Source organism: Budorcas taxicolor, chromosome 19 (assembly GCF_023091745.1).
Source record: "Budorcas taxicolor isolate Tak-1 chromosome 19, Takin1.1, whole genome shotgun sequence".
NCBI classification, from domain to species: Eukaryota; Metazoa; Chordata; class Mammalia; order Artiodactyla; family Bovidae; genus Budorcas; species Budorcas taxicolor.
Window position 1 is genome coordinate 47634850 of NC_068928.1, and position 18911 is coordinate 47653760.

Consider the following 18911-nt stretch of genomic DNA (forward strand, 5'->3'; position numbering starts at 1 on the left):
AAAATATTTCATTTGCATCTCCCAGCTTACACATTTCTGCACTGACCTAGAGAAAAACCCATGTGGAGAGTTTCCATGCAGTTAAAAAGGCGGCAGCACATGCTGTTTTCACAGCAACTTGTTATTGCCTCGGAACACACTGGCACATAAAGCATCAACAAAAAATACCCACCCACCCCTCTCCCACAAAAAACCCAACCCTTTCCCAGCCCCAGCAAAAATTACCTGGTACAAGCAGTGACTTAAAAAAATGCTTTCTCAGTAGGAAGCATTTATAAAATGCAGAGATCTGAACAAGCTAAATGCTCGTGCAGAACAGATGGGCCTCTCCCCCGAGAGTTCCTTCCTCAAGAGGCAGGAAGAACTCTCTGTAGTTTAGGAAAGCTCATGTTAAAAAGTATGCATATTCATGGCTACTTCTTTGAAGAAATATACCCAGCCTCAACTGTGGAAGAGATAAAAGCAGAAGGAGAAGCACAGGGCCACAGCCATAACAGGGTACAGAGCTTCTCCATGAACATCCGACAGGCTGCAGCAACCAAGGAGAACGTTTGTTGACTTCACGCAGACCACTGATCTCACCGAGGCGAAGCAGGTAATTTTTCATGCATTTGTTACTCAAGAAAACATACAGCCACTTAAAATACAGCATTCACATTGTCATGAGCTCATTGTATCAGGTAAGGAGAAAACCGTGCTCCTATTCTTCCTATCCTAGAAGTTTCCATGTCCACGTAAGTATCCTAAAGCCTACAGATATCCTAGATACTGTCATAAGCACCTCCCACCTATAAACATATACTGAACTAGACTGCTGAGTCCCTGAAATTTCAATACCATGTACAGTGTTCTAAATTTTATTTTTTTTTCACAAGTTTAATGTAGACACAGAAGAGAACACCAAGAAATGTTTATTGTGTAATTCCAATTGTTATTTGTGGAATTGTGGTTTATAGTCAATCTTCATTGCCATTTCAACTGCCTAGCTTAAACAAAAAAGCAACAATCTAATGATATATCTATAAATTTCATGATATTTCTTCAAATATCAAGCACTAAAAGTACTGATGATTCATGTTGTAATTTTAAAATGTTTTAAAACTACACAGATTTCATATATCATTCCTTTTATAAAATAATCAAAATAATTTGATTATCTGGAAGAAAATGAGTGAAACAGACTCCTTCCAATGTATCTATAACCTCTGTAAAACTCCAAGCCAAAACAGAACAGGTGATGAAATAAGGAAACTCTCAGTCACTGGGAAACTTTAAGATGAGAAATGAACTGGTAGCTTTTGTTTCCTGTGAATTTTGAACTTAAAGGTGGCATTAGGACTTAGCTCTCTGGGATGGCTATTACATGGCTTTCACTTTGATTTGTTTCATCTTCATTTGCTTCTTCTCCAATTTCTTTTGCTCACGCCTCAAAGCAGCTTCCTAAAGAGAAAGAGGGAATCCAAACTAAGATTTAAGTACTTGTTAAAAAAAAAAAGAAAAAATCAGAACTGAATACTGCCTATACTGTTTAGGCTAACACCACAAATAACATTTCAGAAGATAGTTATAAGAATTGCTAATATGTATGTTGGTTAATGAAAACTAACTTGAAGTAAAGGTAACTAAAATCTTTAGAGCGAAATTAGACAGTTATTTTGATTTTTCCCAAATACAAGAAACAGTAGCCCAACTTTCATCATAACATATGTATCTGCAAAGGATTTGTATGTCAGTTCAAAAAACCTTAAGACCTTGTTTGATCAGGTTATTAATTATAAATCTCTTCTTATTAGCATAGCCTTTACACCCAAGCCCAACACCTTTCAATAAATAATGTCTGATTGAGAATTTTTATCACATTTTTATTTAGGAATTAGGAGTCTGCTTGAGCGTGTGCTCAGTCACTTCAGTCGTGTCTGACTCTTTGTGACCCCATGGACTGTAGCCTGCCGGGCTCTTCTGTCCATGAGAGTTCCTAGGCAAGAATATTGGAGTATGCCGCCATGCCCTTCTCCAGGGGGTTGTCCTGACCAGGGACTGAACCGCTATCTCTGGAGTCTCCTGCACTGGCAGGTAGGCTCTTTACCACCAGCGCCACCTGGGAAGTCCCAATATCTGTGTATATGTTTCTCTACATTTTTCAAATTAAATATGGAACAAAACAAAACAAGCAAAGCTCCACCAGCAGTGGCAAAAAAGTCAAGGTCATATGTATACATGAGCCATTCAAGCCAGAAATTCATTACAGAATTTTTTTTTGGGGGGGGGGAAGGGGGTAAGCTCCTTTCCCATTTAATTCATTGGATCTTCTCATAAGATAACTAGGCCTAGATATTACAAAGTGGTGGCTCTAAAAAAAATACATGGTTTATACCTACAAGCAACTTACAATCTGACTTAAGTTCTGGGCCCCCCTTTTTCTTAAGCCTATTAATAGTTTCAAACCCTAGAAATATTTGGAGAACTTTTTTTTTCCATAGAAAAATGAAAGGCATTATCTATTAATGAGTCCATGTAGATTCTTCCTGTGTATCTATTAAAAAGCCAATTATATTTATAAAGAAGATTGCACAAACACAGAGCTCTATTTTCAGGGGAAAAATATCCATCAACTAAACCAAACCAAATCAAACAAAAAATGATAAGAATAGGTAGGATGAGAGGAGGCCTGTGGTATTCTGGTTACTTCGCTCAATAGCATGACTCTTCTTGGCAACTAAAGTACCATACGAGGGCTCACTTTTTCTTAGCAGCTTGCCTCCTCCACTTCCAAGTATTTTCTTCAATCCTTGAGGTTATTCTCATTAAAATTTGCATTTCTCAGTACTCTGTTTTTCTCTTTCTTTGACTAGCATTTATAAGGTTTAAAATTTTACAGCTGGACTATGGCATCTTAATTCACAAAATATGAGAACACGCTAATGTCTGAAACACAACATTCCACAACCTAAAAACAGACGTTTCTCCAAAGAGGACATAAGATGGCCAATAAATACATGAAAAGATACCCAACATCACTCATTATTAGAGAAATGCAAACAAAACCACAGTGACGCATCACCTCACACTGGTCAAAATGGCCATCATGAAAAAATCTACAGACAATAAACGCTGGAGAGGGTGTGGAGAAAAGGGAACCCTCACGTACTGGTGGTGGGAATGTAGAATGATACAGTCACTATGGAGAACAGTATGCAGATTCCTCAAAAATCTAGGAATAAAACCACCATATGACCCAGCAATCCCACTACTGGGCATATACCCTGAGAACAATAACTGAAAAAAAAAAAATGTACCCCAATGTTCATTGCAGCAGTATTTACAATAGCTAGTACATGGAAGCAACCTAGATGTCCATTAACAGATGAATGGATAAAGAAATTATGGGACATATATACAATGGAGTATTACTCAGCCATAAAAAGGAAAGCATTTGAGTCAGTTCTAGTGAGGTAGATGAACCTAGAGCCTGTTATACAGACAGAAGTCAGAAAAAAAAAGAATTTCATATATTAACACACATGTATGGAATCTAGAAATATAGTACTGACAAACCTATTTTCAGGGCTGGAATAGAGACACAGACACAGAGAACAGGCCGTGGACACAGCAGGGTAAGGAGAGGGTGGGGCAAATTGAGAGAGTAGCCCTGAAACACATGCATTATCGCATGTAAACCAGGCAGCTAGTGGGGAGTCGCTGTATAACACAGGGCGCTGAGGGGGGCACTGTGACATCCTGGAGAGGTGCGACGGGGTGACGGAGGCTCAAGAGGGAGGGGACACACGGATACTTCTGGCTGATTTGTGGTGTTGTATGGAAGAAGCCAACATGATATTGTAAAACAATTATCCTCCAATTAAACATAAATTTTTTAAAAATCCTAAAACAAAAGCAACTCTTAAGTTTGAGATTCTAACTGTGTACAAAATAAAAAAATACAAAGAAAAAATATTAGAATTCTCTAATCTATAATCAAAATAGAAATTTTATAAAACAAGTTTATTTGGACCATAGGTGCATGTGTTGGCTTTTATTAAAAGGCCTAATTTCTTTCTACCTCAGTACGTGTTTGGCCTGAAAGATGATAGTGGAACTTTCAGAAAGGGCTTGTGCTGGGAACAGAATAATTCGTATCATTCACCAGGATCGAGACTCAATCTAACACGGTTTGAACAGGGAAGATTATTCCTCCTTTTTTTTTTTAATATTGCTAACTGTCCCAAATGTTGAGAAAATGCTAAGCCTGTGCACATTCCTACACAGGATTACATTTCACAGCCAAGATGGCACCAAGGTTTTACCCCAGCGATAAGAAAAGTCTGTCTTACCTCCAGCCTGCGCTGCTTCTCGGGATCCTCCTCATTCATGATTCGCTCCTTCTCGGCTCTTTTCTTCTCCTCCCGCCGGGACTGGGCTGCTTCCTGCCTCTGCACGTGTGTCAGCTTCAAGAAGTTCTCCTCCACTCGAGCTCGGTTCTTGTCTGCTTTTTGTTTGCCCTTTCCCCAGGAAACAAAGCAATTCATCAGAAATCCATTTCAGTCCAGCAGAAACAAAATCCCATGCAGTATTCTTTCATAAAACCACTCCCACCGAGCAGTTTCAAGCCAGCTAGCAAACATAAAATCACTGAAATAAGCAAAAGATGACCCCCTCCTCCCTGCTGCCCCCCAACAGTGGGAGGGAAACAACAAAAAGAGGCTCCAACTTATAATAAAAATAAAGTCTTACTTCTCTGTTGAGTCGGAACTTTTTGGCTTTATCAATAGAATAAATCACCATGTTCATCAGGGGTAGTAAAGCCTCCATATCCTTTGGGTAAGTGTTACCTGAGCCAGGCACTGGAAAACAAAACCATTTTCCTTTTGAGTTAATGGCAGCATTCAGACTTCTGGTATTAACTTTTTCTTTTTATATTAATAGGCTCCTTTCTCCAAGTTTCCTAGACAGCTAAAATGCAGCAGCAAATAGAAATTAAAATATATACAAGGATCTCTTATTAAAGAAACCTAATAACCAAGATGCTGGTATGGGGTTAGTTTTATTGTAGTTTTTTATTGCTATCTTTTAGAAAGAAGCCATATTTTCCGTAAGATCATCTCACAGAAAACAAAGAACTTAGGAAGCAGAACACTTACCATTAAATGTAAACAATAGTGTCCTCTTAGTATCAGGCAGCTTTAAAGGCTGACCCTCCCTGTCATAAAAGAAAAGGCTATTTAGAAAGAACATAAGAGAGAGACTTTCCATGCATATAAGTCACACAGTTCACTTAGATGAACAGATACCTGCAAATAATCAGCACAGTATTTGTCTTGGCATCCCCAAGTCAAATACAATCTCAGAGCCTGAAGGAGCTTTACAGGTCATCTGGTCCTCTTGTCTATCTGATGGATGCCTTCCCAAGTGATCTTTATTCTATCCTTGAACACCTCCAGTGATGTCCCCTCCAGGCAGGATATATTTCATCTCACCTGGGGAGCCAGAAATGAGCCTATATTTAAGTATGAGGCCCATATTTTAAAACCTTTTTATTTTGATGGATTTTAAGTTTTATTTCCAACTCTTTATCTTCCTATAATGAAGGCTATTTTTTTGAGTCAGGATCAGAATAAATTTAGAAATAATCTACTGTAGCATATAATAATTCATTTCTGACTCACCGAAGATTCCTCTTGTAATCTTTGACTTTCAACCTTCCATACCCCCACCCCATATAAGATGCTCCATGAATCCACAATGTGATACTTTGCCCACAGTATTATTACTGAGTTGAGCAAGGTAAGGATGATGTAATACTATCTAGAGGCATAAGCAATTTTGATTATCTTCGTGATTTTGATACAAAACTAAAATCCAAACTGGCTTTTTTAACTGTACTCAACTCCACAGTCCTTAGCCAAAAATTTAGGTCAGAACCAATTCTACACCAAGGGTAAACTTAAATGTGCTCTCCTGAGACCAGATGTGAAATCAAACATCAAATTTAAGTCCTGAATATGTATGTCTGAACAATGTTTTTATAAAGCCAGAAACTTTACAAGCATTACAGGTGTCTGATAATATACTAGAAAGAATATAGTCACTCAACCATTAAAGAAGGAAGCCAGGAAAGGCCATGAATTACAAAATGCTTACATTTGCAATCAATCAAACACAAGTCAGACATCACAGATTCACATCATAAATTAAGAAAAAAACAAAACACCCTAAACTGTAAAAGACAGAGATTGCTAATTGTATTTTCTTAGTACCAGCCAGTCTGTAAGACTCCCCTTTATCTCACTGAGTGGGTGGTGCGTACGTGCAGTGACACATGCAGACAGAGGGGGCTTATTCGATTGTTTCCCATAGGTTTTCAATTACCTTCACGATGCATACAGTCAAAGCAAGGAAAACTCATTTGGGAAGAGTAATTGCAGAAGCACCTTGCAGCTATTTCAACACAGAAAGCTAGCGAAGAAAACTGATCAATATTTTTATCTCATACGTACTCTTGCAGAATTTTTGGACCAGAGAACTGGTCTGAAAAATGAATGGATTCAATCTTGTCAGCATAGTGTGTAAGAAAGTGAAGCATCTGAAATAAAGAAAAGAAAATTATTTTTTTTTAAAGTAGGCTTGATACAACTCCCTTTTTTCATAAAGATATTCATTCTTTAATCCTCCCTACTTTTGCACGATGTCATGAAGCCTAAAGCTTTACAATGAAACTAGTACCTTTTTTAGTCACACCAGTGATCAAAAGTCTTCCTACTGAGCAGCTGAAAATTCATCCAAAATAACGTTCAAAATACAAATGAAAAAAGCAACCATACCCCACCCCCCCCCAAAAAAAAAACAAAGAAAAATACAAATGAAAGCATGAACATAAAATCTAAACTATTTTCAGGGATTCTTCACAACCAGAACTTACATTTAGAACTGTCTTTTAGCTATCTTATATTTTTATGATAGTAAGATGTGCTGCTACCATATATGACCAAGAGAAAAAAAATAGTTTATTTCTTTATTTATTTGGCTGTGTCAAGTCTTAATTGCTGCATGCAGGATCTTTAGTTCTGGCGTGTGGGATCTAGTTCCCTGACCAGGGATTGAAGTCAGGCCCCCTGGGGACTGGGAGCACAAAGTCAGCCACTGGACCACCAGGGAAATCCCTATACCCATTTTCGATTCTAACTGAAACTTTACAAAAAAAAAAAGTACTAAATGACACAGTGATAAGGATGAAAGTTGTAGTTCTTTTCCAAAAAGCCTGAATGCCATTAGCAATCCTAGGGACAACTGATTCTTGGTTTAGAGAGAACTTCTTGGCTAATAAAATTGCCTTTTTGACAAGTGAGTCTAGTGTTTAAGGAAGGTATTTTAATGGTTGTGTGGGAAAGGAAGATAAAATGGTGAATTTGTACAGTGTAACTTTCAGGGAGACTGCCCTGCACATGGCCAAGGTCTGCAAATGTTATGTTTCTATTGTCTTTACCTTTGTGTCCATCATTCCATCTGTGACTTCTCCCATCTCTGACAGGATGGCCAAGGAGTCAGGCAGTCCATACTTCGCTCCTGACTTGGGTTTGTCACTGCAAAACTCACTCTAGAGGAAAAAGCAGTTGAAAGTAAGACACAATATTTTATTATGCACAGGAACTTCTTTTCTCAAGAGAATAGGTACTGACCTGTTTCAAAGTGATACAACTGGTCAAGTCATATAATTATCTTATGCCCTGAAGTTGAACTTTTATGTAATAAAGGACACCGTTTCTACATATTGTTTGAGTTAGAAGAACCCGACATACCAGATCTTGCATCTCTTTCTGTAGTCGCACCAAGGCTTTCCGAGTACCAACAGCAAACACGTAGGTATCCATGTCTTCATCATTCATAGTTACTTTTATTTGCTTAAAAAAAAAAAAAAAAGAACCCTCACCTATTAGGTTCTAAGAGAGCCTCCAAGATTAATGCCGACTGCCACATCCTCCCTGTGAACATGAGCAGGACTTGGGAATGTGGTATTATTGCTCCCATGATATTGTGTTACTTGGAAGATGGTCCCTAATCAGCTGACTGAGTTAATCAAAAGGGACACCGCCGCCCACCCCAGGTGGACTGACATAACCAAGGGAATCCTCAGAAGGGACTGGGCCCTACTTAAAGAAAGAGTCAAAGTGTGAAAGGGCAATGGAGCGGGACAGGGAGGTGGAGGGGAGGGAGGGGTAGGAGTCGGACGGACCACACGGCAAGTGCCTAAGAAAGGCCTCGAGGAGCTAAGAATGGTTCCCAGCAACAACTAGCAGGAAAATGGGAACCTACAACCACAGGGAGCTGAATTCTGCCAAAGCCTGAATGGCCCTGGGAAGAGGGGCCTAAGCTCCAGATGCAAGGCAGCTCTGTGCATTACCCCACCCCCATACCTTGCCCCACGCCTCTCTTCCATTTGGCTGTTCCTGAACTTCATCCTTTACAATAAACTGGTAAGTGTAAAGTGTTTTCCGGAGTTCTGTGAGCTATTCTGGCAAATTATTGACTCTGAGGGGAAGGCTGTGGGAACTCTATAGATTTATAGCTGGGCAATCAGATGTCTGGTGGCCTGGGACCTATGAAGTGTGGGCAATCTTGTGGGTCTGAGACCTTTAACTTGTAGGTCTGGCACTAACTCCAGGCAGACAGTATCAGAACTGAACTGAATTGCTGGCCACCCCGCTGGCATCCGGAGAGTCAGAGAACCGGTTGCTAGCCCTGGAAGCCAGCAACTCCCCAGAAGCAAGTTACAGTTTTTAATGCTCTACCCTGGACCAGAGAGACAGAGTTATAAGCCTGGAGAGTCTGGTATGATAAAACATGGTCCCGTTTCTTTTATTAACTCTTCAAAAGTTTAGCTCAAAATATACCAGTATATATAAGGATGAAGGAAATGTTAACAGAAGGAGATATGGCAAAGATCTGACAAGATGCCAGCTGCTAAAGAAAAGGTTTTCTACCCTTTGATCACTGAGGGGAAACTACACAAAGTAACATCTTAAGCAGAACTGTCCTGATAAAAGGGCTTAAAAATACAAAGAACTTCTTGTTTGCTGAGGTTGTTTATCATTGCAGGGGGAAAAATAAAAAAACAAAACCAACAAAAAACAGTAAAAGGCTGCCTGGCTCAGAGGAAAAGCAAAGATTAAATCTACCTCAGGAAAGAACTAAAACTGATTACCAGAACACAATAAAGAATAATTTCTATGAAAAAGATGCTGACGATGCAGCAAAACTTCCTCCTTTGAGTTTCAATTGATGAGGCTCTAAAAATGTGTGGATTAAATCATCTGTGGCCGTATTAGAAAAATAATATAAACAAACAGTTTTGCAACACAAAAAAGAGAGCTTTTAAATAACAACTGAGTTTCAGCCAATAAAAATATACAAAATATTGTATATTACTGATACAGCCCTTATTAACCAGATATTATTTGTAGCTCCTGGGTCACCCCCACACCCCCAGTTGCAGCTAGCTGCACATTGAGTGGAACATGATCTGTCTAAACAGAAAATGTTCCATTTTGGAGGGGACAAAGGACACGAGTTGTCACAAAGTCCAAGTATAATCCAGGCAAGAAATGGAACAAGCTCTAAGACATGAAGACGCCAATCTGTACAGAGAAAACCAGGAGACGGATACCTACCACTTGATCACTCACTGGCCTCATCATCCGGGCCAGGACATTCAGTAAGTCCTGCCTCTTGAGGAACTAGAAAACAAGAAAAAAGAAACCCAAGAGAACAATTGCAACTTCTACTTGCTATAAGGAACAGACCTTAGAAGGGAACTCACATGCTTTATGGAATACACGCTACATTAGCCAGTCAGTAAAAAGACAATACTTAGTTATTTGCTTGCATAGCGTGCACGATCTTAGCTCCCTGACCAGGGACTGAACCCAGGCCCCCTGCAGTGGAAGCGCAGAGCCCTAACCACCAGACCACCAGGTAATTCCCCAAAGACGATTTTTAGATCTCACTTTAAGTTCCCCACTTACCCTCAGCTGGATAAGCATCCCCTCACAGCACACCCGGCCAGAACACCACAGGTTGTAAATGTGCTCATTCTCCTGGTTCAGCTTTCCTGTGCTGGTGGCTTCCTTGTTGGTTCCATCATCCCCTGGGGGTAAAACCACTTACCATGATCCGTTGGAAATGTTGGGCCTAATCACCACTTTCTTCTACTCTGACCCCAACACGATGGTAACTTTAGGTGAGCACTACTTTGCTATCTTATAGAATTCTACTTTACACATAGATTACAAGAGATAGGCATTATTCCTTTCACTTCTTATTGTCAACATTCAAAAATTACGGACTCTAGTATTACCTGTGTGTCCTTATCAGTTAATGACATCTAGCTTGGAGTATAAATATCTCAAGAATAGGTACAAAATAGAACAAAGTCAATTTAAGTGTCTGCCAAAAGTTTTTTAAAAAGAAAGAACTAAAACAAAATCTATGTACTAAATAAAAATATTAACTAGTCAGCACTCTCTCATTCTGTCTCTTTTCAGTTAACTTTATCCAAGTTTGCTTTTTCAGCAGCAAAATAAAAGCAGTATTAAGAGTTGTATTTTAGAGCTAGTGTGTGTTAAAGTGTTAAGTCACTCAGTTGTGTCCGACTCTTTGTGACCCCATGGACTGTAGCCCACCAGGCTCCTCTGTCCAAGGAGTTCTCCAGGCAAGAATACTGGAGTGGGTTGCCATTTCCTTCTCCAATTTTAGAACTAGAGAAAGCTAAAATTCTGTCATTTCCCCTCTTCATTTAATTCATTAAGTGTACCAAAAAATGTATCCAACCTTACAAGGTAAAGCAGACTGATACACCAACTAAAAACATATCAGAGGAAGTGAAGACATTAAAGGCTGCTTATATTTTTCCTAATTTTCAGGTCAAGAAGTACTGAAAGAGTATACTATTGTGGAAAGCATGGATTTTGGAAGCAGGTAGACTAGGTTCTCATGGCTGCAACTGAATAGCTTAGACAAGTTTTAACATCTCTGGACTTCAGTTCCCTCTTTAGGAAAATAGAAACTATATCCAAGTGAACATTTTGTTCTAAAGATTGAATAAGAAACAATTTATGAATGCAAAGCACTCAGCAAACATAGTACACAGTCCCACTAAAGAGCAGAAGAGAGGGAGACTTGCTCACTATCAAAGGGAAACGAAGTGTTTAAAGCCAAACAAAGGTGGGGTGAGTTCACCTCATCCCCTGCTCCACACAATGCAGGGCTTCCTCTAAGGCACTCCAGCATACACCTCTGCATGTATGCATGCATGCTAAGTACACCTCTGCAGTGGATCTCAAACCAAAGTGCCGAAAACCTGAAGGAATTCTGAAGGACTTCCAAAAGATGAATTGAAAGCATTTCACAAGCTACCAAAAAGGTCAAAACTCTTTGCTGTTGGCTAGATTTTTATCAACTTGTTTTGCTAACACTGATTACCTCAATTCTATCGGAAGCTGCATAGCAAATGATGAATAATGAAAGAGGAGAAAACTATTTCATAAATGCAATGTATTCATTATGCAAAATCTAACAAAAAAGGGATCCTTGAGAGTGGGAAAAAAGCATCCTCTTCAGAGTGCAGGAAAGCAGTTAGATGCTGATTCTGAGAAGAAGAACCAGTTCTTACCGCGTAGTTTTCCAGCAGGTGGCTAGACCTGCATTAGCTTAACTTACCTACTAAGGTAAAGTTGCTCTCCAAAAGCTCCCTGTGAGTGTTAAACCAGGCCTGAGCAAGGCGACTGTTTTTATTCTTCCCGATGATATAATTCATGATGTAGGCAAGCAGACCAGTCACCATCAAAATCTCTAGATAATAACTCTCCCAACTGTTCTGGAGGTGTGCAGGAACCTGAGGAAGGACAGTCATTCCATTTAACGTTGCCTGAGGCTTTGAAGGACAAAGCTAACTCAAGGGATGAAGGAGAAGGAGACTACCTGTACGTGGAAGTGGACACTTTAGATAACTGTCACTGAATACGGTTATACTTCGAAAAATGGCCCATTTTGGTGTTCTAGGTCATTTTTGGAAAAGATTCTTTAAGGAAATCTGAGGATAATCAAATGAGATGAAAAGCTGGAAACCCCTCTGTATTTATCTTGATTCTGAGCCCCATCCCCCAAATAAACCCAAAGTCTATCCTCTTCATTCCTTGGTAGATAAAACTAGGAAGGCTAACATAAAAACGCAGGGGTTGCTTCTCTATGTGCACAGTGTTATCAGAGGAACTGATGTCAAACTCTCTCATGGCTCCCAGGATTACATCAATGCCAGCTGCATGTCACTAATTTTATTTCTGAGATTAATGACAGCAAGATATTTTGTTAGTTTCGGATTCCAATCTATATACCTACATCAACAATTGTTATTGGGTCTTTACTTTTGCTAGAAGAAGTATCTGGTTTGTCTTCATAACCTTCAAATTCTTCATCATCATATGGTTCACTCTCGGTATCTCCCTCCTACAAAAACGAGGCACAATCTGTTTCCCCCATAAATGTCACGAGCCATTTTATCTCATTTTTACAGGCACCATTTGTAGAGGAAAACAGAACATGAAAACAGCAAGCACAGGACACAGAGATACGACATATTTTAAACAAATGACAACTCTCCATGCATTTGAACCCTGGGTTCTAAATGACATAATTTCCACCCACCCACACACCAATACACATCTAGCCCACTCCTTCTCTGCTTTCCATAGAGGAAAAAAATACAATTCATTCTTTGTTGAATATAAAAGGTGGCAGCGAACCACAAACATTTAGAAGAGCTCCACCTGCTGAATAAAAATGAACACACAGAGAGTAAAGGTCTCCCTAAGTGCTAGTTACACCATGTCCCATCCTTCTCATTTCCAGAGAAATCAGTGAAAAAGCAGCTTTACCTGGGTATCTGCATCTTCAAAGTCTCCTTCTTGGCTTTCATCCTGCCCTTCCAACTCCACAGTGGTCTCATCTTCATCATCTTCAGTGGTGATCACCCGTTGAGGAGATTCAGTGGCGGAATCTTCCGCAACATCCTCAAATTCAGCAAAGTCATTATCATCATACTCTACGATGTCTTCCTCATCCTCAAAATCATCAAACTTGGCTTCAGAGACACTCCCAAATATCAAAAGGACAACACAGAAAGCATGGAAGCCTTTCATTGCACCTTAAAAATGAGTAAAAAAAAAAAAAAGACAAAACCAAAAAACCCTAAATGGACTGCTTTTCTACATATACTGATCACATTTTGTAAACAGTTAAAAAATAAATCTAAGATTCTGCCACTTTTCTTATCAAATACTACTCATTTCAGATAGTATTATATAAACAACAATAAGGTGAGGCTCAAGAGGCCTGGGTTCTAGTCTGGGCTCTCTCACTAGTTATCTGTAAAATCTTGGACAAGTCATTCAGTTCCTTTAGGTTGCGTTTCCATTTATGCTGTGTATTTACGAAGCTTTTTTTTTTCAGTGCCTACAAAAAGTTTTATATAGAAACTGGGAAGAGGAATAATAAAAGAACGAGATGCAACTATTTATTAGTTGTAATAAAAATAATAAATAGAAAAGCTCTTCAGCATTAAATCAACTTTATATGTGCAAATCATCATCACCAACAAAGCAAATGTTTAAGACACAAAGTACTATGCATTATCCTACAGGCTTTACAAAGAGCAACTAATTTAATCCTCTTAACAACCCTCTGAAGGAAGTAGCTTTATTAACAGGCCCATTTCATATAGTGAAATCTGACTGGCAACAAAATGTGCCAAATGATATGAAAATATTAAGGATAATGAAATCATCTTACCAAATGTGTAAGGTTTTACAAAAAAGGGGAGTGCATGTGAGACAGAGTTTGAACAGTAGCTAGATTTCAACCACCAAATCTATTTAGGCTGTATTTCTAGCCCTCCTCTCTTTTTATCTAAATATCAGCCCTACATCACCAAATGTCTAACAGACACATCCATTTTGATGCCTTACAAACTTTTTCTGTATAGTATAATAAATATCAGGTAGTAAATATCATAGGCTTTGTGGGCTACATACCTATCTCTGTTGCGTATTCTTCTTTAAAAAAAAAAAACAAAAAAACCTTTAAAAATGCAAAAACAATTCTTAGTTTGCAGACTGTACAGACAGCCTGCCTCTCAGGCTGCATTCTGACCCTGCCCAAAAGTCATCTCAAAATCAACAGGTACTTGAATTTCTCTATTTTGATATTAGTATCAGTCCCATAGTTCTAGTTCTTACTTGTTGAAAAGAGCAAGATACCTAATTTCTCATCTTCTTTTCCCTTTGAAATCTAACCAGTCACCAAATTCTGGTGTTTCTTTCTTAGATTCCCAAAGCCACCATGATAACCCAAGTTATCACCACCTACTCAAGAAGTACAGTGTTATTCTAAATGGTCTTCCCTGTCTCAACTCTCTCCCTACTTCTCTCTAAAAACTACCATTATTCTTCTCAGACATGACTATTGTTTTATAAGGATTCAATAACCAATGAAGGCTAACCAGTTCCTGTAGAATAACATAAAAACCCCTCTGGCTTTCACTGCTTTTCATAAAATACTCCTACCAAAGCAAATCAAACATACTGTCAATGAGCACATCACTGTTTCAGATGCTATGCCAAGAGAATCTAGCTTTAAGGATATGTGTTACAGCATGACAGGAAAAATCTAAAACTGGTTAAATCATGCATATATACAAAAACAAGCTTACTTTTTGTTCATTAATGAATGAAGTTAGAACCCAACCCATGTTGTTTTAGAAGCAAATACTCAAACAAAAAGGTCTGGAAGGTTACACATACATCTACATACAAAGAGTAGTTATTATGCATGATAGGAGTATGGGCATTCTGCATGATTTTTCTATTTTTCTAATTTTTCTATGATGTTTTTATAATAAAATGTTCTTTACAAAATAAAAGGATAGTTCTTGAACTCAAGAAAAGGCACTGTAATGTGAGGAACAGCTATAGCACAGAGGCAGGAAGCAGCACATTTTAGAAGTCTGGAATGACAGAACATTGGGTTTGCAGACCCAAATGGGATAAAGGAGGCTAAACAGGCCAGCACAGGCCAGATCTTGATGATGTTGCTGTTTAGTGGCTAAGTTATGTCTGAGTCTCTTGCAACCCCATGGACTGTAGTCCACCAGGCTTCTCCCACCATGGGATTTCCCAGGCAAGAATACTGGAGTGAGTTGTCATTTCCTTTTCCAGGGGATCTTCTAACCTGGGGAATGAACCTGAGTCTCTTGTGTTGGCAGGCCAATTCTTTACCACTGAGCCACCAGGAAAGCCCAAGAACATGATGGTTCTTATTTAAACACCACACTAAGACATGTGGATAATGAGAATCAACTAAAGGATTTAAGTAACAGAGTGCCACAATCAGATCTGCAATGTAACCCTGACAGCTCATACACAATCCGAGAAGGGCACCTGAGGTGGGAAAAACTGGAAGTGGCTGAGACAGACCGAAGATAAAACATGACTGAACTGGCAGTGCTATTGGGAATGAACAAGAAAATAGATTTGACAGGTATTTAAAAACTGTATTTGTCAACATAAAGGGACTGAACATAAAGAATGTGGGAAAAGAAGATCCTGGGTGATTCCAAGTTTTGGCTTGATTAACAGCTGGACAAAGTCATCCTTGAGATAAAGAACAACAAAGGAGGGGGGAAAAAATGGGGGGGGAGACAATAAATTAAATTTAGTACCAGCTGAAAGGTTTGGAGTATTTTCAAGCAGTATGTTAGATGATTAACATTTCTCTCTTAGTTGTCACAATCTCAAAAGGTATTATAACTTATTTTACAAAAGAAGAAAAAGAAGCAGTTTGAAATATAAGCCTGGAGTTCAGGCTATGAGCCTAAATTGGAAATAAGATGGTATGAGAATGGATCAGATCCCCAGGGAGTATGAAGAGTTAGATTTAAAAAAAAAAAAAAAGGCCCAAACATCTTGAAACAAATCATAAAAGCTAAAAGGTGGGCGTAGTAGGGAGAATTAGAATGGGAAACTAAGGGATGGATGGAGAAAAAGAGACTTTGGTTCAAGTGCTATCATGTTACAGAAGCCAAAGGAGAAACACATCTCAGAACAGAGGTTGGTTTCAATTGCAGCAGAAAGTTCAAGTAAAATATGGACCAAAAATTTCCAAATGTTAACGAGGAAGTCATGATTGGCAACTGCAAGGAAGTGGTGCAGGATGCAGGGAGCTGAGCACTAAGTGAATGGGTGGCAAAAGGGAGTACAGACTAATCTCTCAAGCTGCTCTGGCATTGTGAATATTCTGTATCTCATACTTACAACACCATAAATTCATAAAGGAAATTGGTTCACTATCAAAGACTATTGCCCAATACCCTCCAACTCATGGCTGCTCAAGCAATAGTCTTAGAATCGGACGAAGTTCATAAATTTTGAAAGGCACAAATGATTTGAGAAATGCTACCAAGGAGAGGTCAATATTCTATCCTTTCCAACATTTGATCTTTGAGGTTAGCACCAGGGGACATTTTACAAGAAAACACAGATGCCTTCTTGACAACAGTCTCGAAGAGGTTTGTGCTGTGTCTCCACACACTCTTCAGCTTCATGGGCAAAAGTGGAAAAAGTATGAAAAGGAGCACCTATGTCGGTGGAGTAAGATTTGCGTTAAAACATCAGCTCTGGGCTTCCCTGGTGGCTCAGTGGTAAAGAATCCACCTGCCAATGCAGGAGACATGGGTTCAATCCCTGATCCGGGAAGGTCCCACATGCCTTGGAGTAACTAAGCCAGCGCGGCACCACTACGGAGCCTGTGATCTAGAGCCTGGGAGCTGCAACTACTGAAGCCCACAGGTCCTAGAGCCTCTGCTTGGCAACAAAAGAAGCCACTGCAATGAGAAGCCCAAGCACCACAAGCAGAGAAAAGCCCTCCCAGTATCGAAGACCCAGCCGAGCCAAAAATAAATAAATAAATAAAATTAAGAGCAAAACAAAACATCAGCTCTACCATTTGCCAGCTGTATGATCTTGGGCAAACTACTTAAATCCCTGTTTCCCAGGTACAAAAAAGGGAGGTCCATTCACTCCATGCCTCGTTAGGGCTACAGTGGATGTGACAGGAGATGGGCGCTTGCCACACGTAAGGCCCTCAATAAATAGCAGTTCCTATTACTTCCTTCCACTGTGCCTTATGAACGCCCTGTAAGATGTAAAAATACTTCATCTTTAGTATTCCCTTTTAGATCCGTGTTTGAAACTTTTTGAAATAGAGAAGCTGTATTACAGGTTAACATTGGCACAGTCAGCCTGACTGCCTGCCTGCCAAAAGGTCTGTGAATTTCCACTTAGAATGTTTACACCACAGAAGCACTTCTAAGATAACTCAGCACTGTAACAGAGCCCCTTTAAGGGTATTTAGGTTAAAATTATCCAAGCCATCTGTGCCTTGGCCTTCAGTCTCAGAAGTCTCTCTGCAGGCACCTGTCAACTCATTTCTCAAATGCACAAACCCTGCCGGAGGAGCAGACCCAAGACTCCCTGGACAGGCCACACCGGCACTGACAAGTCCTGTCTGATTTCTTCTTCTAGCTTATTCCGCCATCTCAGCGGTTGGTTTAGTCGCTAAGTCATGTTCGACTCTTTGCAACCCCATGGACTGTAGCGCCAAGCCCCTCGCCCATTGCATTTCCCAGGCAAGAATACTGGAGTGGGCTGTGGTTGGGTCAGGACTTAAAAACGAAAGATGAGTGTTAAGTGTGGAAATCATTCCTTGTTGGCATTTTAGAGTGGGCCTTTCTGACAATGGCCAGACTCTAAAGCTTCTGGAGATCATGGAGACATTCCAGCCTGTCTCCTTCCACACGCCGGATAAAAATGTCTTATGTTAGAAACCTGCAGAGAAGATTCACCACCGAGGTTGCTGCTTCTGTCTGTCAAACCAGCTGGGTCTAATCTCTCCCCAACGCGGAGAATTAGTTCTCTGCGCCATTATTCTTGCTGCACGCTCCAACTTTGCTCTGCGGGTTGGCATTTGCTCAGAGTTCTGGAAGTTGCCCAAAACCGTTAAAGTCACCCCGAAGAGAACTCCCAACAGAAAACAGGGATTTGGGGTGGACAAAGTTTGGTATGTTCTTAAGAAAAAAGGGAAAGGCGAGAAGGCGCGAGGATCGAAGCATGTCACGAAAAGGCTGGACTTAGGGGCTGGACTGGGAATAGGGACCCGGGTAGGCCACGCAACTCAGCGTCACCGCTCGGCCCGGCCAGGCCCCACCGACCAGCGCGTCACGGCCCGCGCCCTACCTGCACTGGGGGCTAGAACCCGGCCCACTGCTCCTGCGGCCGCCGCCTCTATCCCGCTAGCCTCTGGTCCCGGCCACCGCCTGCAGGGTCAACGCGATTTCACTGCCCCGACGCCTCTAGGACACAGCCTGACCAGGCAGCTCAGTCACGCCGCGCCACTCTTCACGTAGCCTCCGCCAGCCGTTACGTAGAATGCGTGAGGCCGGCCCGCGCCTGCGCGCGGCACGGGGCCGGGACACAGCCCTGGGCAGTACGCGAAACCGCCTGCTCCCCCGCCCAGATGAGGCGAGGTGGGGGGGGCCGGGAGAATTACATAAGCACCGCCCCTGGGCCGGAGCTGCCGGCGCCTATCCCAGTGCTCTCCGCTAGGGTTCAGTCTAGTTGTCATCACGCTGAACCCGTGCTCCGGAAGTTAAAAGTCACCATGCTCTACAAGACCACGTGTCCAGGGGCACGGGGAGAAATGTCGCCCAGGTCGTATTTGCTAAGGAGCAGAGTTTAGGGAATCGGCAATTTCATGTGCATGTGTTTTCCAATCGAGCCCCTTTTGGGGGATATTTTTTTTTTGGCGGCTCC

The 18911-nt window shown here is 40.6% G+C and overlaps 1 protein-coding gene across 1 annotated transcript; it reads right to left on the bottom strand.

The window, feature by feature from the left end:
• Positions 1-230: 230 nt before the first annotated feature.
• On the bottom strand, positions 231-18522 carry CCDC47 (coiled-coil domain containing 47). The gene is made up of 13 exons (XM_052657535.1): positions 18336-18522; positions 12924-13192; positions 12388-12495; positions 11710-11884; positions 10017-10138; positions 9663-9728; positions 7794-7895; positions 7481-7591; positions 6495-6580; positions 5139-5197; positions 4732-4841; positions 4332-4499; positions 231-1440 (listed from the first exon to the last, which is right to left on the bottom strand). The coding sequence occupies exons 2-13, from the start codon at positions 13185-13187 to the stop codon at positions 1360-1362; spliced, it is 1452 nt and encodes a 483-aa protein (XP_052513495.1). The 5' UTR covers positions 13188-13192; positions 18336-18522; the 3' UTR covers positions 231-1359.
• Between the last annotated feature and the right edge of the window lie 389 nt (positions 18523-18911).

Excerpts from the sequence above, each read along its gene's own strand:
- CCDC47 (XM_052657535.1), bottom strand. The coding sequence starts at position 13,187 with ATGAAAGGCTTCCATGCTTTCTGTGTTGTCCTTTTGATATTTGGGAGT. Across the intron at positions 7,592-7,793 it reads AGAAAGAGATGCAAGATCTG|AGTGAGTTTTGCAGTGACAA; the intron begins GTATGTCGGGTT and ends TTTTTCCTCTAG. Across the intron at positions 5,198-6,494 it reads GGTCCAAAAATTCTGCAAGA|GGAGGGTCAGCCTTTAAAGC; the intron begins GTACGTATGAGA and ends CTTTTATGACAG.